The 24,660-nt window shown below is 40.3% G+C and overlaps 2 protein-coding genes and 1 long non-coding RNA gene across 4 annotated transcripts in view; 2 read left to right on the top strand and 1 right to left on the bottom strand.

Moving 5' to 3' along the window:
- The first annotated feature begins 1,362 nt into the window (after window positions 1-1,362).
- LOC123880144 (protamine) lies at window positions 1,363-2,711 on the top strand. Of its 2 annotated transcripts, XM_045928093.1 has the most exons (3): window positions 1,363-1,530; window positions 1,616-1,681; window positions 2,239-2,711. In XM_045928093.1, the coding sequence occupies exons 2-3, from the start codon at window positions 1,677-1,679 to the stop codon at window positions 2,579-2,581; spliced, it is 348 nt and encodes a 115-aa protein (XP_045784049.1). In that variant the 5' UTR covers window positions 1,363-1,530; window positions 1,616-1,676; the 3' UTR covers window positions 2,582-2,711. The 2 variants fall into 2 exon arrangements, with proteins under 2 accessions (XP_045784049.1, XP_045784048.1); XM_045928092.1 differs by lacking the exon at window positions 1,616-1,681 and having other exon boundaries at window positions 2,239-2,707.
- A 429-nt stretch (window positions 2,712-3,140) lies between these two features.
- LOC123880146 lies at window positions 3,141-15,634 on the top strand. Its single transcript, XR_006799170.1, has 3 exons — window positions 3,141-3,153; window positions 4,161-4,165; window positions 15,492-15,634. It is a non-coding gene; the product is annotated as an uncharacterized LOC123880146 (long non-coding RNA).
- Window positions 13,427-24,660, bottom strand: part of LOC123880142 (otoferlin-like) — a 38,354-nt gene continuing 27,120 nt past the window's right edge. Inside the window, exons 12-21 of the mRNA XM_045928090.1 lie at window positions 24,133-24,285; window positions 22,129-22,329; window positions 20,584-21,948; window positions 20,361-20,495; window positions 19,696-20,138; window positions 18,528-18,814; window positions 17,059-17,257; window positions 16,155-16,393; window positions 14,800-15,079; window positions 13,427-14,504 (exon numbers count right to left, since the gene is read on the bottom strand). Of these exons, the coding sequence (XP_045784046.1) occupies window positions 14,324-14,504; window positions 14,800-15,079; window positions 16,155-16,393; window positions 17,059-17,257; window positions 18,528-18,814; window positions 19,696-20,138; window positions 20,361-20,495; window positions 20,584-21,948; window positions 22,129-22,329; window positions 24,133-24,285 (3,483 nt within the window). The 3' untranslated portion in view covers window positions 13,427-14,323. The remainder of the gene's footprint in view (window positions 14,505-14,799; window positions 15,080-16,154; window positions 16,394-17,058; window positions 17,258-18,527; window positions 18,815-19,695; window positions 20,139-20,360; window positions 20,496-20,583; window positions 21,949-22,128; window positions 22,330-24,132; window positions 24,286-24,660) is intronic.

Consider the following 24,660-nt stretch of genomic DNA (forward strand, 5'->3'; position numbering starts at 1 on the left):
TATGGGTCTATGGGTCTTGGGTATTTCCATGGTATCTCTATGATTTAAATAGTGTTATAAATATAAATAATAATCATAGAGGTAAGTATTATAAAATTGATCCATTTAAATAATACATCTTGGATCTTGGTACAGATCTTGACATGGATCTTGATCTTGACCTAATCTTGACAGTCAAGATTTTCTTTTTATATCTTTTTTCATACCATAATGTGCCGTACTCTAAGTTTTTATATAATATTTGAGAACATTATTATACCTAGTCCAAGATTCCAGGACCACCAGAGTTATTTATTTTCTCTGATACAAAATGTGTGGGATAATGTCACCTACTGCATATTATCTACTAGCTTGTGCCAATGCGACGACCAATATAAGATATCAGCTGCTAAAGATACGTAAAAACATTACTCAATTTTCTTAAAGTTTGAGCGCTAATTTTTAGGGTTCGTTACCTCAAAAGGAAAAATGGAACCGTTAGAGCATCACTTCGTTGTCAGCTGTCTTTCGAGACGAGGAAACTAAACCTATAGTGTACTTCCCATTGACCGTGACCGAGACCGATTTCTTTCATTGACATTCCTTTCAATCATGAAACAGCACAAGTAAGGGGCCATCCATAAATAACCTCACATGAATTTCATGTTGTTATGTAGGTATGTTTCCCGAGTGTCTTAATACATATAAAAAATGTAACGAGTGATTAATTATTTTTGTGAGCTTTAAAGGTAGAAATTACTACCGACGACGGACAGTTTCTGGTAGTATTGAATCCCACCAAAAACATTTCATGTAAAATGTTGCCAAGACTTACAAGTTCATAATGTTTTCACTGTTAAAAAGTTATGAGATCTCTAGTAGAGCCAAGCCCCTAGCTGAGCTTAGATTTGTGCTGGCCATGGGAGCTATCCCAAGTCCAAAGTATATAGCTTTTAAATGCTCTTGACTATATCACATTTATAACAATAAATAACAAATACCTCTACTTACTAGCTCTGATTCTACAAACCCTAAATCTTGGTTAAAAAAGTACGGCTTGGCCAAAAATAATTTACCACTGGTTCGGAATGCCGTTCCTACCGAGAAGAACCAGCAAGAAACTCGGCGGTTGCTCTTTTCAATTGTTCAATTTACAATAATATTCTATACTATATAAGCAATTGCAGCCGTTATATGCCATATACGTACATACCCGGAACTGTTGATACGTAATAATGATAATTTGCCCGTCGCCACAATGTACCTAAATGTACATTCAAAGTACTCACTAATCACACACATATTTTTGTTTCTCAGAAAATAGGCAAGTCTGGCGGTCCTGGAATCTCGCTCTTTTATCTGTGATCAAAATCGAGTGACGGTTAATTTCAATTGTTTTTCATTTGATGTAGAAATATTTTTGGCCCGACCACGAGGCATTTAAATTAAAGTAAAAAATACTACTTATTGTGTTACAACTAAATTAATTTACAGAAGGATGGCTAAAAATACTGAGACGCCGTGTCATGGCACCAGTAGACTTTTTCTAACGTAAGTATCCCCGTTATCTTTGCCCCTTATGTACTGAGGAGCTGCTGAGGAGTGTTTTCCTTTAGCTGTGGTTTTTGACTTTTAGAACTCTCGGCGACTTTTTGGAGCGATACAGCTGCAAAAAGATTGCGATACACTAATGAATAATGATGTAAGTAATGTGAACGCCGGCCGCCTGCGGCTTCATCCACGTCGCCACGATTATATATCGCTACTATCGCTATACAGTAACGATGCGGTACCGATTCAGCATCGATGCAGTAATGACATCAAAATTCAACTTTATTTCTACTTTAATAGAAAGAAATGAAGATAAAAATAAATTAATAAGAATGTGGTTTTATGTAGTAGGTACCCACATACCTACTGTATTCAAACAACAAAAAAATCTCATGCACAATAATTAAAGTTAATTAAGTAAATAATCAAATCGATAGGTAGGTACTGCCAATTTGATATTTTCTTTTTCTTCAACGATATTATGTATAATACGTATAATATGTAATATCTTTAAAGGGAAGAATAATTCTTCCCTGACTGAAAGAGAGCAACATGATTTTCTTCAATTAGCTTCTTTGTCATTCTTTTCCCCTTACTCATCCTCATTTAAATCTTTCTCCCTCAACCGCATCCTCTTATCCCGGTATCTTTTGCAGTCCTGCATTCTTTTCCTCATCAACCCTAGTTATAAATTTAATAAACCCGCAGGCACCTAACAACAAGCAAAGAAGTAGCTACTGTATCGGACGTCGCGAAGCATTTCAAAGACAAGCAAGCGGCTCTCCGCACCCTGCCGCTACCGGACGAGCTTGCGGGAATCGTGGAATCCGTTCTCATCGATGATTCCACGCTGGGGTTTCTGAAGAGGAGCGAGTCCAAGCTGGAGGATTTGCTGTCGAGAGGAATGTGCGGCGGGAGACGCCGCCGCCGCAGAAGTCGCTGCCGGCGACGTCGTCGGCGACGTCGCTCATGCCGTCGCCGCCGTCGCAGCTGCCGGCGTCGGCGACGTCGTCGACGTAGCTGCAAGTGTCGAAAACGGCGACGTACCTAAATCATGCGAATGATAACCGTTCCTTTATATATAACCCGGATTCGTCTATCTTACCTGTATTATTTTATTGTGTATTTTTTGTTGTAGGTATGACTTTTTTCTACTAACTAAATGATTTATTTTGAATTATTGATTTTTATGAAAACTTCGCAGTATTACTAATTCGTCTTTTATTTTAACTTGTCTGCATCAGAAGGAGAATGATGTTTTAGAGTGTATTTACGTAGACAACCATTTATTAACCCCCGGCACATAAAATGGGTTTTAAGTCGTGTGTGTCCGTCTGAGGTAATATAGCCATACGGATGTACCGATTTTGATTTAATTTTAGAAATTTGTTAGTTATGATCCAAGACCATCTGTTTAATAATACTAATAATAAATCTTTATTAAGAGCAACCAGGACTCACTTTGTTAGTAGACAATTTTGATGCTTAAAAACTAATGTTAGTAATATAATGTTGTAGTGGAAAGAACAATTTACAATTATTGTTGCCTCACCAACACCTGAATCATGTGTTCAAGTATTGGTGAGGTCCAACTTATCTGCAAACATGTTCAGGATGCGGTTGGTACCTGAGCGCAGTCTTGTCAGTAGTGTAGTGATTCGTAAAAATCGAATCACGGAATTGTAATAAACAATTACGAACGACATCTAGCGGTCGCATAATACATTACTAGGGCAAAGAATTTCTGACATTGACAGACGTCAACGTCAACACTGATTAACATTCAGTGCCATCTGTCGGAGAATAGTTTACATAGACTAATCAAACAATGACAGTTTTTCTAGAACATTCTTTAAATAAAACTACTCATACAAATTAGCGACCTCTAACGACAGATAGCTTTCCATTTTAAAATAATCGGTCAAGACTATTTAATTAATCATATACGCTAGCGACATCTGTCGATCAATAGTCTTTCATTCTGGAAACTTTCCCGACAAACTAATAACATTTCCTGTATCCAGAACACTCGAGACTACACCTTATTTCCGCTAAGTTTAATATAAATAAGCAATCCTCCTAGTTCAGGGACATTCCTAATTTCTATTACTTGCAATCACTACGCAGGAGTGAAGTGAAAGTAATAAATAAGTGTAGTGAATTCTGTGTAACCCTGGATTAAGGTTGGTAACTGTGATATTATTAAATTATAAGTTTAGGCTAATTGTTTTGTACTCGTTTAACCTAACCCTTGCGATAGGATATTTACTAACAGAAACTGTAAACTCGTTCCATCACTTTTATATACGACCTGCACTTGGCTCAGACGACCCAAGGCCCGCCTAAAGTTATGGAACGAGAGTTTGAGCATATCATTTAAGATTGCCTCTCTCGATTCCAGGGTTCCTTCTACCAGGAAGCTCTAACAGTTACACTGAAGCTCTGCTATTAACCTGACTGCTACAACACCAGCGAAGTGTCTACCGACTTCGTATCGTCTACACAAGCCACGCTACACACTGCTGTCAAGTAGCCTACGCATAAGCACTGAGCCGCACCGCTGAGCCGCCGCACCGCAGCGCCGCCCGCGTATCGTCGAAAGTTCGACGCGTCTGCGAGCCTTCTGCGAGCCCGTGTCTGCCCTCGGCGTCTGACCAAGGCCAGTTATTTACCTTCGGACAGTCAACGTATCTTCATGCGTATGCGATTCTCATTTAACTACCCTGTGATTGTAGCGCGTTACCTACGGCCGCTCCCGACTGAGCTATCTATTAAGTTTATTTAGTTCCACAATAAGACACAACCTATTTGTAAGATTGTTTGACTATAATTATAAGTATCAAACCGTCTTCGCGTTTTACTAAATTCCTACCTGTCGCACAAAGCGCGACAGTAGCGATGATGACTTCTTCCTCATTATGGCAAAGAAGTCATCAGTCCGCTCCTCTGCGAACATACCTGACGCTGAACAAAACCGCGGCAAGCCCAACAGCATCCTGAACCCGTTGTTATACTGCACCCTTAGGGTGTCTATGGCTTTCTTTGAGTAGTTGACCCACAGGCCTCCCGAGTAGAAATTTTGGCAATATGCTTTAAACAGCGTTATTTTTGTACCTTTACTACATCGGACAAACCTGCGGGCCAACATATGGCATCTTACTGCCAATGCCCTTCTCTCTCTTTCAATGTCAACATGATCCCTAAGGTCCTCCGTAACGTAGTGGCCCAAGTATTTGTATTGCGGCACTCGTGTGAGTGCAGCCCCGTTCAGGGAAATTCTTGGCTCGTATTGCACCTGCTTACGAGGGGCCTTAAAGATCATGTATTGGCTTTTGTTCACATTATATATTAAACCATGTTTGGCAGCATACTCCTGGCAGGAGGCATAGCTCCCTGATCGAACCAGCCGTGGGACCCAGCAACACCATATCATCGGCATAACTAAAGTTGTTTACACAAACGCCGTCTATCCAACACCCTACTGGCTTGCTGCTGAGTTCCATTATGAGCTCGTTCACGTACAGGCTGAATAGCTTCGGTGACGTCAACCCCCTCTGCCTCACCCCGCACTCCAGCCTGTATGAATGCTCCTTCCCCCACCTAACATTATTTGTTTGGTTTGCATACCAAAACTGCATGATTTTAAGCAACTCCCCTTGCACACATGCAGCCTCCATCTTTTGCCATAATATATCGTAAGAAACTAAATCAAAGGCTTTTGAGAGATCGAGGAAGCAGGCGTACACGGGTTTTTTTCTGCTCGTATAATATTGGGCAGTCTGTTTTAAAGTAAATATCGCGGTCTCAGTTGATAGTCCAGGACGAAAACCAAACTGAGCATCATGGATTTCAAGTGTTTCGCTCAACTTCCTGTCAAACAGACTGTCCAACACCTTAGCCATTATGGTAGCAAGCTATATGGGTCTATAGTTGGACTTATCAGAAAGGTCGCCCGTTTTATTTTTAGCGATAGGTACCACTACAGTTTTCATCATGTTCGCCGGGATGTATGCATGACTGACGCAGAGCGAGTAAAACATTGCTAGCACCCTGGGTAGGTGGAAACCCGCGAACTTCAAATGTTCGACGCTTAGGCTGTCGTACCCAGGTGATTTTCCTCTGGTCATTCTCTAAATGGCCTCTAGTACTTGCTTAGTGGAGAAACGTAGCAATTCCTTATCCAGACTTACCTGAGCATCGAACACTCGAGTTGACGGCCCCAACGGCGATGACACCCTAAAGTGATCTCTAAACATATCGGTTATTTCTTTCTGGGTGCTACAACCGGCGACGCTCACTGGTAAGCTCGGTCGAACATTTAATTTGTTTGTCGCATTCCAAAATTTTGAATTTTTTTTAGCAGATCTGAGAGAAGCAATTATATCCATTCTTATTTGGTCTTGATGGTTTTGACACCATCTTAACCGACTTCTAAATATTTTACGGCTCTCACACATTTCATCCCACAACCTTTCTGACCTTGGTTTGTTATATAACAACCATAATTGATATTTCGACCGAGCCTCCCAGTGGGCGGCCCTGACGTGCTTGTTCCATCCAACTATAGGACCCTTCCTACCCTTACTGCCCCTGTGGCCTGTACGTCTCAACCGCAGCATCAGAAAGAACGCTCACTATCTCTGTGTACATATTATCTAGGCCTTGTGTGACGCGCGGCGTCGCTACTATGGAATGGAAGGTGTCTCGGCTGCTGTCGGTGGCGATCGGACGGGGCGAGCGGTGACGCGGGTAACACGGGAGTGAGTGCAATTCTAGATGGTTACGCCTACTCTAGATGTCTATGCACACTCTAGATGGCCAAGGAAATCTAGATGGCTATGCACTCTCAAGATGGCTACGCGCGAGAGGAGCAGTGTTTGTTTTGGTAAAATTCAGTTGGAACTTTTGGATAATTCTTGTACAAAGCAGACAGTGTGTGATTTAATAAATTATCGATTGTAAACCCTAAGCAGTGCGTGTTTTAATACTTGTCTGTGTTCGGCATTCGCACACATTTTTCCCCCACATGACACAAACATCTCAGAAAACACAAACCCTGCATTTAGCTGGAGGGCAAGGGTTTGCCAGGCCTGTCGTGCAGCCTGGTTCCCTAGAGGCCCTCCAGCGTATCGAGACATCGCGATATTGCGATGGGTCTCTGCAAACTCGACCAAGAGTTCGAATTGGCGCACAGAGACTTTTCTTCTTGGAGGCATCTAAATAGACAAAATATGCTTCATGATTTCGTTCAAATTGAGTGCTGAAGGAATAATTAGGTAAGTACACAATAAAAGCACTCAAGAATACTGTAATTCTATAGTCATTCTATAGTCATAGTTCAAAGTTAGGTACTACAAAACACTAATCTATGCAAAACCGTTTAAATTCAAGTCAAAGTTCAAACTGATGTAATGTCAATGTCAAATGTCCATAGATAATAATTAAAAACTAGTCGAAGTCGTACAATTTAAAAAGTCTTACATTTCTACTACGCTACCTGTCAGGCAGAGATATTTAATTTGGCCATATAAAGTCGATAAAATACGCTACTATGTTAATGTTGGCCAACTGCCAAGTGTTAGATACTCGTAATTAGTTAGCCACGCATTCGATACGGAATAGAAAAACACGTATTTGACATAGGTACGTGACATATTAGGTTGGCAACATATAAACCCGCCATCTCAGATTACAAATCTTCTTTATTTTTTTGTATTGTTAAATAAAATTATTTTTCAATTATATAAGCACCATCATTATGAACAACTTGTCGCCAACGCGTTGGCAGAGATAGAATGCCTTCCTTGTAGAAGTCCTTGGGCTTTTGATTGAACAATGTTGTGAGAGTTCACTTTTCAGATGTTCTTCATCCATTAATTTTTTATTTTGTAAGTAATGTGATAGAGAACGAAACAGGTGGTAATCAGACGGCGAAAGGTCCGGTGAGTAGTGAGTACAGTGGGTGGGGAAGGACAGTCCAACCCAGTGAGATCATTTGTTCACGAGTTACTCCAGAGTAACTCTGTCTGTGCGGGGTCGGGCGTTGTCGGGTAAAAAGTAAACTTTACTTTGATGTTTTGGTAATGCAGCTGCCACATGATCTAGTTGTTCACAGTAAATAGCGGCTGTAATTAGTTGGCAAAAGCTCTCAATAAATAATCCCGTTTATTCCCCACCATATATACACTTATATAGCGCATATATTGAAAGTCGCCTGGGTCGCTTTCCGACCTAAACTAAATTCCTGAAGTAACAGCAGTCGTGGGTCCCTACGAGAAGTTTCCATGTTTTGAGTCATTACATGATTGTGGCGGCCAACTCACGCTCTGTTTATGTACTGTATGACGTTATTCCACAAGTTCCCGTAACAGCCTACAAGTCGGTCGAAATAATGTGGCGGGTTAATAATAAGTTGCCAACCTAATATTTTGGAACTAAATCATTTGTTTTAAAAGTAGGTAGGTAGTCGCCGCGACTTCGTGCGCATACACACGATTTCCATAATGTAAATTACAGATTCTACTGCTACGGCGACTTAGTGGCCGGGCGACTCAGTCGCCGGGCGACAAGTTGAGCGTGCGTAATGGATCTACATAGTTTCATTGAGTTGGATTCATTAATATTCAAATGAGAGCCCAATTACGTTTGTGTGGAGTGATTTGACGGAGAAACCGCCGTCAAATCCTACTAATATTATAAACGCGAAAGTTTGTATGTATGGATGTATGGATGTTTGTTACTCTTTCAAGCAAAAACTACTTGACGGATTTGGCTGAGATTTGGAATGGAGACAGATTAAACCTTGAATTAACACATGGCTACTTTTTATCCCGGAAAATCAATGAGTTCCCTCGGGATTTTTATAAAGCTATATCCACGGGAACGAAGACGCGGGCATCAGGTAGTTCTAAAATATTTTGATGTTTGAAAAATAAAACAAAATTCCTTTGTTAATTTATTTGAATACATCGAATGATACATTAATCGACGGTGCTACGTGCAGACACTGGATGCAACCGGCCAAAATAAGAAACCCACTTTTTATTATGAAACTCCTTAAAATTACCCATGTTACATGTAGTTCTAAACTAAAATATCGAACAATGTCAGAGATTAAAAGATCTATTTTTTTTTCTTTCGTCTGGCTTTAGAAAAATTAGCCAATGTCAAGTTTGTAGTTATTTACAATTTAGGAAAACTATATATGTATAAGTATGGACTTCGTCTGTGCCGGCGCTCGCCGACACACGCACGGCACCTCAGAGCGCTTCCCAGTCAGTTCCACCACCATCACTAAACACCAGCAAAACTCAAAACCCGGCCACTTTTAACAACAAAACACTCCGAAAAGGCAAATCACGCGCGCCAGCAAACGCCAACACAGACGAAGTCCTAAAAAAGATCTAAACAAGTGCAAGTAATATCATTTTTAGGGTTCCGTACCCAAAGGGTAAAAACGGAGCCCCATTGATGTCACTCTGCTGTCTGTCTGTTTGTCTCTCCGTCCGTTCGTCTGTCCGGACCATGTCACAGGTCTCTAGCTCGTAGACGAAATGGGTAAACAAACCCCAAATTTTGGTATTTGGTGTAACAACGTTGACCCGAACCCAAATATTGAATGATAAATCCAAATAAATTATTTTTCAGTGTGGGCTCCCGCCTCCCATACATGAAAAGAAGCTGGAAATTATTTTTTTCTTATCCTAGCATGTGGGTTATCATTGTTTAGAGCTCACAGAGTAAAGTAGAAATATATTTTATTTATTTTTTATCTTAAAAAAATAAAGAAATTGGGAGGCATCAAAGTTGTCAGTTTTAGACCATTTTTGCGACGGGGACTCTCTCAAAAACTAAACTAGTTAGGAATATGAAATTTCGGTATATTATGTACCATTTATTACTGTATTTAAAAACAACAAATACTAAAAACAAGGATTTATAAAATAGTTTGTACGTTGTGACTAAAACAAACGAACATTTTTTGGGGTTTTAAGTCACGGGAAGGTCACGGGTTATTGCGACGTTCTAGCTTGGAAAAGAAATAATGTTTTCACACAAAATATGACGTACATAATTATGTAGAGACTACAGAACCCTCAGCGAGTCTGAACTCGCACTTGACCCGATTTTATTTATTTTAAATTTTTAATTCGTATACATAGGCACGGTAATGCGTGACATAGGTAATATTATTTACATTATACTGGTGGGCCAGTTTATCGAATTTGGGCATTTGCACTGGTCTGCGTGACGCGTCAAATTTTAATAAAATTGATTGGGGGAAAGTTGGCTAAGTTGGAGCATTTGTTATTAAATATGTTGAAAAATATTTTTAAGGTTTACATATCAATAATTTTGGGTAAGGTTTATGCATTATTTACATGTTGCTGTTTGGTGAAACTTCCCCTTACAATAATAAGTACTTATATACGGGTAAATGATTGATTAAATTGATTAATAACATATATTGATTAAATATTGACGGTAAATTGACGAATAACAATATCAGAAAATGTAACTCTGCTACAATGGTGGCTTGTTGGGTCACATACTGACATGCAGCAATACTTACAATTATTATTAACCACATACAATATTGTCATCATGCAAAAATTGTTTATTATTATTAGTAGACGATTCCCGCGACTTCATCCGCGTGGATTTAGGTTTTTTAAATCCCGTGGGGACTCTTTTACTTTCTGGGTAAAGTAGCATATGTCCCTCCCCGGGATGAAAGCTAACTCTGTACCAAATTTCATCAAAATCGGTCAAACTGTTAGGCCGTAAAAAGCTAGCAGATAGACATACTTTTGCATTTATAATTAGTATGGATTATTGTATACATTATTTAAAATGTGTCATTAGGCAATGGCAATGGCAATGGCGTGCATTGTACAACACCAGCGCGATACAATCTCCACAGGGCGATACTCGCGGTGATAGTTTGCATCGGATGTTGTCTCGGGAGACTGTCCCGCGACTCTCTCGTCCGTGGAGATGGCACCTTCACGTTCAAAAGGATGCATGGAGTATGTGAAATGTAAAGTACCGAGCTTGTTTTTTGTTTTTACTACAATTATTACTTTTTCACACAATATCTGAGCTCAGTAGAATAACGAATATGTTTACAAGTAGCCCGGCAAAAACGAAGACATGGAGCTAAAGTTCAATTTTCAAGGTTCATGTTGCATTCATGTTGCTCAGTTTCCAGATTTGTTGAGTATGGGTTTTCAAAATGTTTATTTTCTCACGTAGGAAAGTAATTCCAGTATTCTTCAGATCCGTGTGGCGTGTGTACTTGTCCGGTTTTTGAGCTTGAATTACATTTCCGTATATTATATTGTTATTCGTAGCAGTTAATATGAAAATAGAACATTAAACATTAACAATAATAATAAATGACAACATTTCAAAAATATAAGCCCGCCTAAAAGGTTACTGATTTAAAAATACACTTTTCGTCTCATTATCTCGAAATGGCTCTTTTGTCGTTCGAAATCTGCGTGGCAAAGTCCATTGTAAGTCATTCAGAATTGGAATAAGGCAAACTATATGTATCAGGGGGCACGGCAGTGCCCGCGCCAAGACGCCGAGACGAGCCAAACTAAACAACGGGACACGAGCTAACTTTTTTGGAAGCGTTTCGTCGTATTTCAGAACTGTCATAGCTTCGGTGGTAGATGCTTTTGACGATTCAAAAGAACTTGTAAAAGTCGTTCCCAGTCTTATTCATAAAAATTTCTTAATATAGGTTTAAAACGTTCATTAGCTAAAATACTCATTAGGCCTATTAAACGTTTCATAACTTTCTTTATTCATAACGGTTCAATAAACCTCTCACAACTAAAGTCTCGCTATAGGCTAGTTTCGCTTTGTTATGTTGTCGTTCTGATAAATTCATAGACAAAATTGCAAAAAAACTGGGCTCTACACAGAAAAGTGACTCAGGTGTGACATTTGTTTTCGAATTTCGGTCAATTGTCTGAGTTCTGGAGGATAGTTAGGTATTATCGTTCGGAGTTTTGTTCCGATTTATTTAATTAAAAATGGAAACAGGAAGGAATTTAGAAATTAACGTTAGATTTTATTATACTATTTAAAAAAAACATGTATTAGGTAAAAGTATGTATTATTACAGTACCTGGACATTCATCGAATTATTCCTTTATTCCTTTTTTTTAATTATTCCTTTATATTCATTCCTTTATTTTTTTTCATTATTCCTTTTTTTTTAATTGAAAATATTACAATAAAACTTAAAGCTAACCTTATCTAATTACTATTCAAATCATGCCCATGTGGAATGGTGCCAAGAATACTGGCTGCATTTCCACGCTTGACAGCCAGGCTGATCCGTTGCGCTAAAAATGAGCCAGCCCTTTTTTTATCCAAATCCTTCTCGGTTTATGTAGTTAGGTATTGAGCTGCATCACCGCCATAATTCTTACGTTAGAAGAAATCACATACCTATGTAAAGGAATGATTACATGAAAAGAAACTTCGAAATTAAGTAGGAACTTTTAGGTACCTACTTCACGACGTCCGTCCTTAGCATCTTATGGCAGTTAAAACTTGCAACTCTAGTTAATTGCCACAGCCTTTCGAATCCAGAATAAATAACGTACGAATAATAATTACAATGCAATGCACTAGAATCAACCAAAACAAAATAACCTCACTTCAATCTTGCATATCAAACAAATTATCAGCTGTTAAGACAAGACGGCGGCCATGTTGTTCTTTAATAAGGGTTTATAGTAGGGTTTAGCCTGTTATAAGTTATGGAGCCGTTATTGAACACTTTTAGCACTATTGAACGTTTATGAATAATGTTTTTGAGAACTTTGCTTATAACAAGCAAATACGAAATACAATTTTTTAGGAATAAGACTGTAATTGAATAAAAATATTTTGAATTTGAATTTGAATTCGGTTTAAATGACGCTAAAAGCTGAAATTTTCAGTTTAAGGTATCCTCAACAAAATTAAACATGTTAGGTATCAATTATCTAGCTTTTATGGTTTCAGATTTATTGATATATGAAATACGGCGATTTCGACCTTCACTGATAATCATAAAAACCTCTTGTTGAAAAACTTCCTGAAGTCCTAGAAGACTGAAAGTTGGTATGTAGGCTAGGTATCGTGTATAATCTATGGGAAAATAATAATAAATTATGAAATTAGAAAGTTTTCCTCTCAAATCTGACTCATAATATTTAATTAAAGTTCATTTATATAGCCTTTTGACCTGTATAATTTAGTCATAGGCAATTTTATCAGTAATCCTGTAGGCTTACCTAATATAATTAAGAAATGTTGTCAAAGTAATAGCTTATATTTTTTTTTCATTATAATTTGCCTATTTTTAATAAATTTTCTCATTACAGTAATTATTCTATGGTTAATAATAATTAACTCTTTAAAATGAATTGTCTATCTGTCGCAGGCAAAGCGTGGAATTATACCCTTTATAAATAACCTAACTTTATTACTTGCAAACGAAACCGGAGCCATACCGAATAGTGAGAATGACAGAGAAATCTTGTAAGGTGGGAAAGAGGAGATGCGGGAAAGGCCATCCATGGGGGCCTTTCCCGCCCAACTCACTTCATATGCTCATGATCGAACTGCATACGTACTTATAGCTCTAGGCTGAGAGTGTACTTTGACTTTGCTCAGACTTAAGTTTCGGTTAAAACGAGACAGATGCCAGCGATATAGCGCTGTTTCGTTTTAACAGTATCTGAAGTCTGAGCAAAGTTTAGAGTTTGCTCAGACTTAAGATACGCTCGATAGATTACTCGGTCAGGATGTCCTTGGAGTCGGTCGCGGAGACCGCCGGAAGTATACAATGTGCCCAATCGTTAAGTGTACAAACAAAGGGGCTCTTTATATTATATCGTTAAAAAAATAGTTTATTATATTTATAATTTTTAATAACAGTATTTTTAATTTTCATTTTCGTTACACGTCACATTCTAAGTATGATTATTTTTGTATTTATTTCAACTCGGTTTTGATTTATATCGGTATGGAAAAAATGAAGATACAAGTAAGTCTAACCTGGCCGGCGTTTTCGGCTTGCAAGAGTACAATCTTACTACTTGTGTTCGGCATATTGGTATCACATCTACTGCTACGTTTTATTTTCGTTTGTAAACACCGTTTGTAAAGGGCGAAATTCTACGATATGCCTGCGACGTATATACTATAATATTTACAATTTGTCTATCTATCATAAGTAAGTCCGTGATATGTGTAACCGTGATAAATTTCCGTCTACCCGTCAAAATATAATAATCTATCCTTAATATTGTTTCGTTTATATCCGTGAAAATATTAATTAGGTAGTCAATCTGTGCTTTAGTTTCGTCTATTCGAGGCGCGTCGTATATTTAATAATAATTATGTGTCTATCCGTGAAATTTTTGTATCCGTGAGAATTTTTCATCTGTCATGTGAGGTTTTCTTTTTTTAATTACATTTTTACTATACGTGGTAATTAGTTATATTAATGTTAAAATATTAAATCCATCCTTAATATTTTTTCATTTATATCCGTGAAAATATTGGTTAGTCGATCTGTGCTTTTGTTTCGTCTGTTCGAGGTGCGTCGTCATATTATGTGATAATAATAATTATGTGTCTATCCCTGAAATTTTTGTGTCCGTGAAAATTTTTCGTCTGCCCATAGTTTTCTTTTTTTTATTGCATTTTTACTATTGGTGGTAATTAGGTATGTTTAATTATAAAACTAATCGTACGAGTAAGCGATCGTCAGTACTAAGTGTTAAGCTCCGAGGAATCTCTTGATGGTGTATCCGGGAATGTTGTACACCAGCAGGAAGATGAAGATGGCCACGATGAGGACGACGGAGTACTTCACGATGGCCCACTTGTAGTTGTGCCACACGATGTAGCGGATCGACTTCAGGGGGTTCAGGAACCACATGAATGAAGCGTCCGGCCGACTGCAAAACAAGGTTCATTATTATTTGTTGATAAAATACACGACTAAGCCGTGATAGCCTTGTGGTTAAGACGTTCACCTCCTACTTGGGAGATCGGAAATTCGACGCATCTCTAATTTTTCGGAGTAACTTGCGTTATAAGCAAAAGTGGACGTTCATCCACAGGTTGATGATGATGATGATGATAATAATTTAAAAATTTCTTCGAAACCTTGAAGACTAGGTAAAAACACTGATCACTGAAAAAACACTATCATGAAAACTACTGATAAATTGTTATATATTTTGTCCTTACTTCGGTTTATCCAAGGGATCCGGCTCGCTCCGTCCCAGCCCAGCTGGCACTTTCTCGGCCTCCTCTATGGTCAGCAAATGGATCTCCGCCTCCACTTTGCCCGTCAGTTCCATCTCTTCAGTGTCCCGCTTGATATAGAAAGGCCACCAGCCCTTCACACGCTTCTGCTTGAAAATGTTCACCATCGGGACCGAACCATCACTGCGCAGCATGTCCAGCGTACACAGTTTTGAAGATTTGGCCCCGCGTGGGAACCGATTAAGGTCTAGAGTTACTGCCCCTTAAAAGAATATAATGAGTCAATCAACAAGTCCTAATTTAAAAAATTTAGTGTATATACCAAACGATTCTTTGCGAGTGTTCTCGCTCGCACGCTATTTAGCGTCTTTGCTTAGGTCGTTTGCGTGCACGCACGAAATACAAACAACAAACCGGGATTAAATGTAATAATTTTCAAACTTTGTGGGATTTTTCTTCGTGATTTTAACCCGACTGCGGCAAAGCCCAAAAGACGGTTAAATGTTTGACATGTATGCATATCCGTTCCTATGTCTACTTGTAACTTCTCAACGGCACATCTGATTTTGATAAATGATGCGTCATTAGATTCCTCTTGACTATAATTATTATTTATAATAGAAACATTTTTCGCCGATGCGTCTATATCAGAAATCTAAGAACAGAAGAAGAAGCGAGCTAGGAGACTTATGGCGAAGACTCTCCTTTGATGGCGAAACTTCAAAGTCTCGATCACCGCCGTAAGGTCGCCGGCTTATCGGTGTTTTATAGGATATATTTCGGAGAGTGTGCACAGGAACTTTTCGATCTTGTCCCCCCTTCATTTTACCACCGAACCGCAAGACGTCGGGCTAGTTTCCATCCTTATGTCGTCGACATTCCATCTACACGCACGAAACGTTTTGCGTCTTCATTCCTCATACGCATGGCTAAGGTTTGGAATACTCTCCCGCGATCTGTGTTTCCTACCAATTATAATCCGGGTATCTTTAAAACAAGAGTGAATAGGCACCTTCTAGGTAAACGCGTCCCATCTTAGACCACATCATCACTTTCCATCAGGTGTGATTGTGGTCAAGCGCTTGCCTATAGTGAATAAAAAAAAAAAAACAGAAGTGCTTCGAGTTTTCCAAATGTTTGTCCAATCTGTTCCCGAACTGGTTAACAGAGATCGACATAACCACATCCTTGGGCAATATAGCGCGAAAATTGATGGCGCGAGTATCACTGGGTAGGTGCATATAAATCGGATTTTATGGGCTTTGAAGTGCGGGCTGAAAAAGATGCAGTGCAAATCGCAGTCGGGGCTCTTTTTGCAAACTTTTGTTACCACTTACCTAAGAAGTCATCGGCGGAGAAATGGTCCGCGTCCCAAACTTGCAGCTCGAGCCGCGCCGGTATCTTACACTCCGTCTCGTCCCACGAGAACACCGACTCCTTGCGAGAGATCACGATGCGCTCTTCGGCCTCCAGGTAGTCGAACGGGTATACGAAGCGCCAGTTGAAGTTGCCCTCCCCGGTCAGAGAGCGGTAGTGGATGTCCGTGCTTTGACAGTCTTCAGGGCCTTTCACCCACCTTCGAAATGTAAAACAACTAGTCGAATGCGAGTCGGACTCGTACAAAAAGGGCTCTTTATTAGCTTTTTTTTAAAATCAGATACCGGTTAGCCCTTGACTACGATCTCACCTGGTAAGTGATGATGCAATCTAATATGGAAGCGGGCTAACCTACAAGGGGTATAGCAGTTTTCATTAAACCCAGTACGGGTTTAATGAAAACTGCTTTGAAACCTTTGGTTTCTACACGGCATCGTACCGGAACGCTAAGTCGCTTGGCGGCACGGCTTTACCGGTAGGTACCGAAGCCTCCTACCAGACCAGACCAGAAATTTAGAAATAATAAAATTCCAGATTCCAAATTCCACTGCCAGGAATTGCCAGGATTGCCAGGATTGCTTTACTTGTGCTACAAGACATTGCTACCTACCAAATTTCATGATTCTAGGTCAACGGTAAATACTCTATAGGCTTTGCTTCCCTCGGTTAGACTATACGCGGCTCATACGACCTTGTTACCGCGAACTGACAATGCACACATGATACATGTGAAAAATCTAACCGCAGTAGGTCTAAAGCGCTTGGTAAATTACTTGTTTCTCCTAGAAGGTTTCTGCGATTTGTTCAAAGTTGATTTCTTTTAAGCGAATTAAGAAAAAACTAACTTAATCATTAAACACTTGCCCTTTCACGTAAATATCCGACATCTTCTCTCCAGTGAAGAACTCATCGTCTTCCAGCACTACGTCGTCAGTGTTCCACACGATGACTCTCATTTCGTACGACTTGGGCTTGCGAGCTGAAATATCTAGCGGAGGGCCGGGCAGGGGCATGTCCATTGGAAACATGTCCACCCACATTTCAAGTCGACCCTGTTCGATTCCTGAAATGAGTTTAAAGGTCAAGGTTAGTTCCATGGTATAGATCACATTGTAGATGTTCTGTTGCACGACGACCGCTCAAACTTGCTTGCAGCAGTGAATGCACCGATAAGTCTTATTGCATTTGTGACATGTGTACGAGTGCACTCACTCAAACATAGCCAAATGGTCTTCGTCAAATAGAACATCAGCTGTAACATGCTTTTCAAGAAGTTGGCGTGGCGTTGACTGACATATTCAACATGCCATCGGGAAACGCACGTAGGTTCTCTTCATAACTTACACCGTTACTAAGAAAGGATTTTGCAGTAATTCCAGCTGAGTTGGTTCTAAATATTTTAATGGTCTGAGAATGTCGCTTCTCAGAACTGAGTAGAAATGCATATCTGAAATGTTGTCACTCGCAGTAAGTAAACGGTGGCCCGATGGTCAAACGCTCTCGTGATATCAGAAGAGAAGAAGGTTCAAATGTTCCGATTTTTTTAACCCCCGACCCAAAAAGAGGGGTGTTATAAGTTTGACGTGTGTATCTGTGTATCTGTGTGTCTGTGTATCTGTGTATCTGTGTAATCTGTCTGTGGCATCGTAGCGCCTAAACGAATGAACCGATTTTAATTTAGTTTTTTTTGTTTGAAAGGTGGCTTGATCGAGAGTGTTCTTAGCAATAATCTAAAAAAATTGGTTCAGCTGTTTAAGAGTTATCAGCTCTTTTCTAGTTTTCTTGTAGAAAAGAAGGTTAGATAACCGTTAGGTTCATAATAAATTATGTCAATAGACAAATGTCAAGCTGTCAAGATGGACGTTGCCTAAATACATAATTATTTATTTGAAAATGATGTTTTGGAAAACTCAGATACTTTGGATCGTCGGGGGTGTTATAAATTTTTAATTTACACTTGTCGCAATTTTAGATGTGTATTTGAAATTGTTTAGAACTTTCTGTAAGTGTAGGTAACTACCTTATTGAAAAGAATCAAAAGCTTAATTTGCTATAATCCGCTAAAAAAGGCAAATTTCTATGATACAATATCCAGCATGCGACATGCACCAAAAGCATGCAGGAAAAGCCAGCCACCAAGCAAGCCCAAGTACCTCGTCGCACGTTTCGCTCCGACACCGGAGCATCCTCAGGAGGTGTGCAATTGTGCATTGTAAGGTCTGTACTGGCTGGCTTTTCCTCGTTGTACATACAGTTTAGCGGACCGTAGCTACTTAAGCTTTACATTCTCTGTATATCATGGGTTCAGCTTGTATACAACACTATCATAATACCCGGTTTGCTCGGATTGTACAAGGATCGGGTCTCTATGTGCTCAGTGACGAGATGACAGCCCACGCGCGGCACCTCCTGCCATCGCCGAAGTACATTCAGAGCCATCTGCTCCTCCGCGGTTTCCGGGTTGGAGAGCAACTCGTCATCCATCGACATGTTGAACACGGCGCGGCCGACCCTGACGCGTCCGTATTCGTAGACCGGCGGATCCAGCTTGCCGTCCTTGCAGAGCTTAGCCAGGATTTGTGTGGGCTTCATAGCGTCGCGCCAGCGGTTGTAGCCTTGCCTGCAAACCAGTCAAGTGCGAGTCGGACACGCATACGAAGCGTTCCGTACCATCATACAAGAATAACACTCTTGTGAAGTAACCACAAAATGCTTGTTTTCCAATTTTTCCTATTACCTGTGCTACTGGCTGCCTTTCACGATTCTAGGTCAACGGGGAGTTTGTTATAGGTTTTGATTCCCTTGACGCGTCTGGACAGTCAGACAGACAACGAAGTGATTTAATAAGACTCCTTTTATTTTGGAGAGATACGAGACCCTAAAACTAATCTAATCTAATCATTTATTCAAATTTTTGCTATTTTTACCATATTTTTTGATTATCAATAGTGAAATTTGCAAGATAATTATGTAATAAAGATAAATAATAAAGCTACGAAGGTTCCAAACACGGTGTAGGCTGAGAAGAAACACACAACAAAATTAGCCGGCTAGAATAGAAATTTTACTGACATTATTTCACAATCACTTATCAACACAACTATTTATCAAAGCATCATTAATATTTTAATGAATGCCCTAAGAGACAAGCTCTTCTAGTTCAGCCCTGGGTCAGGATGGCAGTCGTACTGTACCTACCTACTGAGTTTCACTAATAACGATGTTCTAATTTCTAGACACCAAGCGATGGTCGATAACAGTCGATGATCGAAAGTTCGACGACGGGCACACACCTGTAACTTTTCGGAGCTAAGTGCGTTTTAAGCAATAGAATAACACTTATTTTAAGGACGAAGGAAAACATCGCGAGGAAACCTGCGTGCCTAAGAGTTCCCCATAATGTTTTTCAAGGTGTATGAAGTCCGCCTATTGGCACTAGGCCAGCGTGGCAAACCTTGTTCACTGTGAGGAGGAGGAGGAGGAGGTAGACTGAGTACTCACTCCTCATATTTGATGGGTAGTCCGCACGTGGCCCGGTGGCGGCTGTAGAACCGGTTCTCGAGATCGATCTTAGTCTCCCCGATCAGGTCGTCAGCTCCCAGCAAGTCCCAATCGTAGACCTGGATCGTCAGCATGGAATCTTGTGGGAAAGTCGCCTCGATTTCAAAGCACTTGCCGAAAACTGGGTTGAGCTGCTTCGAGACATAGTTCTCCTTGTCGCTTATCTTTTTAGACCCTAGATGCAGAACTATATAGGGATCAGCTTTGCCGTTCAAGTCCATCGGGTGAATACCCGTAGCCTTAACGATGTAAACACGTACTAAAACATGTATGGGATCGTTATTCGGGACACCTTGGAAAAATCCATGGTTGGGATCGAAGCCCATGACTGTATGGTCATCGATTCCTCTTGGTAGTGGCCATTTGTAAACTTTAATGGCGCCCTAAAACAAGAGTTTTCCCTTTTAAAGAAGAAGGACAATTCGAGTTTAGAGAGTACGTGGAGCGTGAGTAGAGAAACGACAGGAACACAAGCAAGGGGTGAGGGTACACCAAAAGGAATCAACGAACAAGAAAACACAGAAGAGAACAAATCATAATAAGTATCGTGCAAGACGGAACGTGTCACGTCGCTGTCTGTTTATAGAATGAATACGAGAGATTACCTTAAATACGCCGACCACTCGGTTATCATCTTCGGGCTCGTCGTTGGTCTTTTTGCCGCGATACAACTCGAACGAGTGAAGCCACTCCTTGAACTCCTCGAACTCCGGTACGGCTTCGAGTTCGTGTGGGTATATCTAGATGTTAATGAAAAACAATCATTTTTTTTACCAAATTTTACCAATTTCTAACTCTAAATATTTGCTTTACGAGTAATAACCTTACCTTAGTCAAAGCCGACTTAGGAATTTCATTCTTTTTCACGAGCGTATGTGTCAAATTAGCGGTGAGTACGCGCGAAGGCCGCCGCTTGGGACGGTCGGCCTCCTGGTGCAGGCCGGGAGCTTCCTCACGCGGGGAGCCTACTTCACCGATAAACGCCTCTTGCAAATAGCCTTGGCGTTCTTTCTTATTTTCCTTCTCTCCTTCGATCATCAGCTCGACAGAGGCAAAATATTTGGTCCACCAATCCTTCGTAGTTTCATCATCATCGATAGCTGAATCCGCACTGGCCTTCCTTTTGGCGCCTTCTCCCTTCGCACTGTGCTGTTTCCGCACGGGCTTGGCTCCGGAGCCGTACGCCTGGCGTCCTTCCCGAGCCAGCAGCGGACAGCTTTCCCTTTCATTCTCCACAGCATATACATCATCTTGAATGATGCAATTAGCGCGCAAGTCCACATTTTCCAGTTGAATCAGTGACTTTTTACGTTCCTCTATTTCTCTTTCGCGTTTGCTCATCGGCGTGTAGATGTATTTGTGAATGGAGTTGATAGTGTGCGTCCCGACGAGCGTGATCCTTCCGAAGCTGCGGCAGTCTACGACGCGGATAGTGAGAGGGGGCCGGTACAGGTCCTGATCGGGGAGTTCTACGTCCATGTACTTGACCGGGTAAGCAAAGTTCGGATTACGCTTTGCATTCTGGATCACCGTTGAATATATAATGTTTCCAGCGCACTCGATGTCCACCCGAGGCTTGTCCACAGTGAGCAAATGGATGCGTTTTAGATCTCGTAAGCCCCAAAATAGCACTTCCAGTCTATATTTCGAGAGAGTTGGGCGAATCCCCATCGGCACTGGATAAACTATATCTTTTTTAACATCAGTCGGAGCTTTTCCGGTAATTTCTTTAGGTGGTGGTAGTTCGGGCAATACCGATGCGTCTTGTTTCTTAGGTATTTCTAAAAGCTCGAATGCTGCTAAAAGTTCACCAGCCTTAGAATCGCCTCTGGAGACTTCGAACCATTCGAGAGAAGGTGGGAACTGTTTGCTGTCGCATACTTCTTCGTAAGATTTTATGACGGGCCTAGCTAGAGTTCGGCCTATGTATTCGGACTTGCCCACTTTGTCTTGATCAAATATTTCCACCACTACAGTCGGTGGATTAGCTTTGATGTAGGTGACCGTGCTGTACAAGAGCACGTCGTTGAACACGATGAGCTCGTCCCACGTGGGGCTCAAGGTCTCGTCGATCACTTGAGTAGTGCCGGAGCAGTCTCCAATCATTATTCTTGCAAAAGGATCAGACAGACCCGATGAATCTGAGCCTATTAAGGACCTCGCTTGGTAAATGTAGGCCCTCATTTGAAAACTCTATAAAAACAAATACCATGTAATGACAGCTATTCTGAAATAATGCTGTAAAGGTGCGATTCGGTGCCACGTGACAGACAGTGAGTGCAGCGGCAGACGGCGGCGTGTGCGCGCACATGTCGTCGCCGTCTGCCGCTGCGGTCTGCCCTCTGCTGCTGGCACGTGTTGTGTAATACTCACATGTCTCTCTGCATAGAATAGCACTGACGGGGGGTGCGCCCTTAACTTTTCAGCATTTTTAATTTCTGAGCTATGTTCGTATCCTATGGGAAGGTTGTCAATAAAATGCCGCTTGTCTTGGAGGACACCGAGCCATGCGTACATGCTGATCTTGGCCGGTATGGCCCAGCCACTCGGTAAGCTTGCTTTTTTCCCGGGCCACTACGGAAGATAGGTGCATTTTGTAGTAGAAACTGCCTCATTGAGTGGTTAGCATATCGAGTGTGCACGATGAGGCTTTCATTTTTCATGGCTATGTGCATTTTATAATCCACTAATTTTGTATTATTCCAATAATTAACAGCTAATTATGTCACAGAAAATTATTGAAAGACCTTCAACAAAACTAAGTTTGAAAGCTAATGTGATGATCGCAATCACGTCTGATTTATAGTCGCAAAGGCAAGTGTGAAGTATCAGGGGGCACGGTAGTGCCACGGTAATATTATGTACAGATAATATTACCGTGGTAGTGCCCCCGCCAAGACGAGCCAAACGGCGGCCGGGGCGCTACGTACCTTTTTCTCGAAGTGTTTCGCCGTATTTTCGACCCGTCATAACTTCGGTCTGGATGACGCTAGAAAACTGAAATTTTCAGTATAAGGTGTCCTCAACAAATTTACCAAATATACCAAGTATCAAATATCTAGCTTTTATGGTTACATATATATTGATACCTAAAATACGCCGATTTCGTCCCTCACTGATGATCATCAAAACCTCTAAGGTACTTCCCGAAGTCCTAGAAGACTGAAATTTGGTATGTAGACTAGAAATTGCATACAAACTACAGGAAAATTAAGAAATTGGAAATTTCCCCCCTCTACGCCTCTTATGGGAAAAGCAAATCTGTAAATTCTGTCGCTAGAATGCTGATATTTTCAGGATAAGATATCCTTGGCAGATTTATTAAACGCACTGAGTATCAATTGTCTAGCTTTTATAGTTTCAGATTTATCGACATTCAAAACCTCTAGTCAAAAATTCTAGGCTACTTTCTGAAGTCCTAGAAGACTGAAATTTGGCATTAAGTAGGAATTTCAAGAATTATGAACAACAGATAAATTAAGAAATCGGGTCCCCTTCATCCCCTCTTATATGCATATCTGTAAAATCTTGTTGCTCGAATACTCAAGTTTTCAGGATAAGATGTCCGTGGCAGAGATTTGGTATATAAAACTATAAAATGACATAACATATTTCAAGGCCATAAGGAATAGTTTGTTCGACAATTACAAATTTGTATTGTACTTCGTGATGGTCGCAGAAGCTATTCCGGGCTTAAATAACATTTCAGATAAAAAATCCACGAACTGTAAACGGCCAAGCCGTACTTTTTTAACCAAGATGTAGGGTTTGTAGAATCAGAGCTTGTAAGTAGAGTTATTTGTTATTTATTGTTATAAATGTGATATAGTCAAGAGCATTTAAAAGCTATATACTTTGGACTTGGGATAGGTCCCATGGCCAGCACAAATCTAAGCTCAGCTAGGGGCTTGGCTCTACTAGAGATCTCATAACTTTTTAACAGTGAAAACATTATGAACTTGTGAGTCTTGGCAATATTTTACATGAAATGTTTTTGGTGGGATATAATTTACATGTCCCTTATAGTCCGATGAATTTAGACATTCGAAGCTACAAAAATTTACAACTAGCTGAAATTAAGTAAAATCATTCAAGATATAATTATAAATAAAATTTGAAAGTTCCCCCATCTTTCCCATATGTATGATTTTTTTTTTAATTCTAGGTCAAAAATTGAGTTTATCGCGATTTTCAGCGAAACGGTAGTTTTATCATAAAAATACCTCAAACAAAAATTGTAGATCATAAAATTATCTATACAAAATGTAAAATACTTTTCTTCTTACGAGCCACCGTTTTGGAGATTTAACGATTCAAAAATTTGTAAAAGTTGTAATCGTCACTTGTTTTTTCCTACTTTTGAAAGTGTCTACCAACCTTCAAAAACATCGTTTGCACTTTTCCACATAGTCTCCCGGCCTCGTCTTGAGCCTCCGAGAATATGAGGTCCCTAGCACTAATCCTTTGATATGCCAAGCGCTTGCCGTTACTTATCATCCATATGAAGATATCTGGCATTGAGGGTTGTGCCTTGAATTAAATTATATTGATTAATACTTTGTATACTTACTTTATAGATATTTTGTTTATATGTGTAATGTGTATCTGTGTGCTGTGTTATTGCATCCCTGCTGGTCTGGTGGGAGGCTCCAGTGTGAATAGTTGCGTAGGTGATGAGGGGGCGTGGGTTTTATGTAACTGCCATACCCCTTCCAAGTTAGCCCGCTTCCATCTTAAACTGCATCATCACTTACAAGCAGGGGAGATCACTGTCAAGGGCGATACTGTTGCAGATTTTCCGTTTTCGACCAGCAGTTTCGAATACTTTGACTTTGTAGCCACGGCCGAAGCCTCCCGCAGGACGAAACTTGTATCTATATTCTATTCTGGCTTCCAGGTAAGATA

This window comes from Maniola jurtina, chromosome Z (genome assembly GCF_905333055.1).
Source record: "Maniola jurtina chromosome Z, ilManJurt1.1, whole genome shotgun sequence".
NCBI classification, from domain to species: Eukaryota; Metazoa; Arthropoda; class Insecta; order Lepidoptera; family Nymphalidae; genus Maniola; species Maniola jurtina.

What these genes read in the sequence shown, in the direction of transcription:
- LOC123880144 (XM_045928092.1), top strand. Translation starts at nt 1,478, where the DNA reads ATGGCTAAAAATACTGAGACGCCGTGTCATGGCACCAGTAGACTTTTT. An exon ending in ACCAGTAGACTTTTTCTAAC is followed by an intron (nt 1,531 to 2,238) that starts GTAAGTATCCCC and finishes ATAAACCCGCAG; the next exon opens with GCACCTAACAACAAGCAAAG.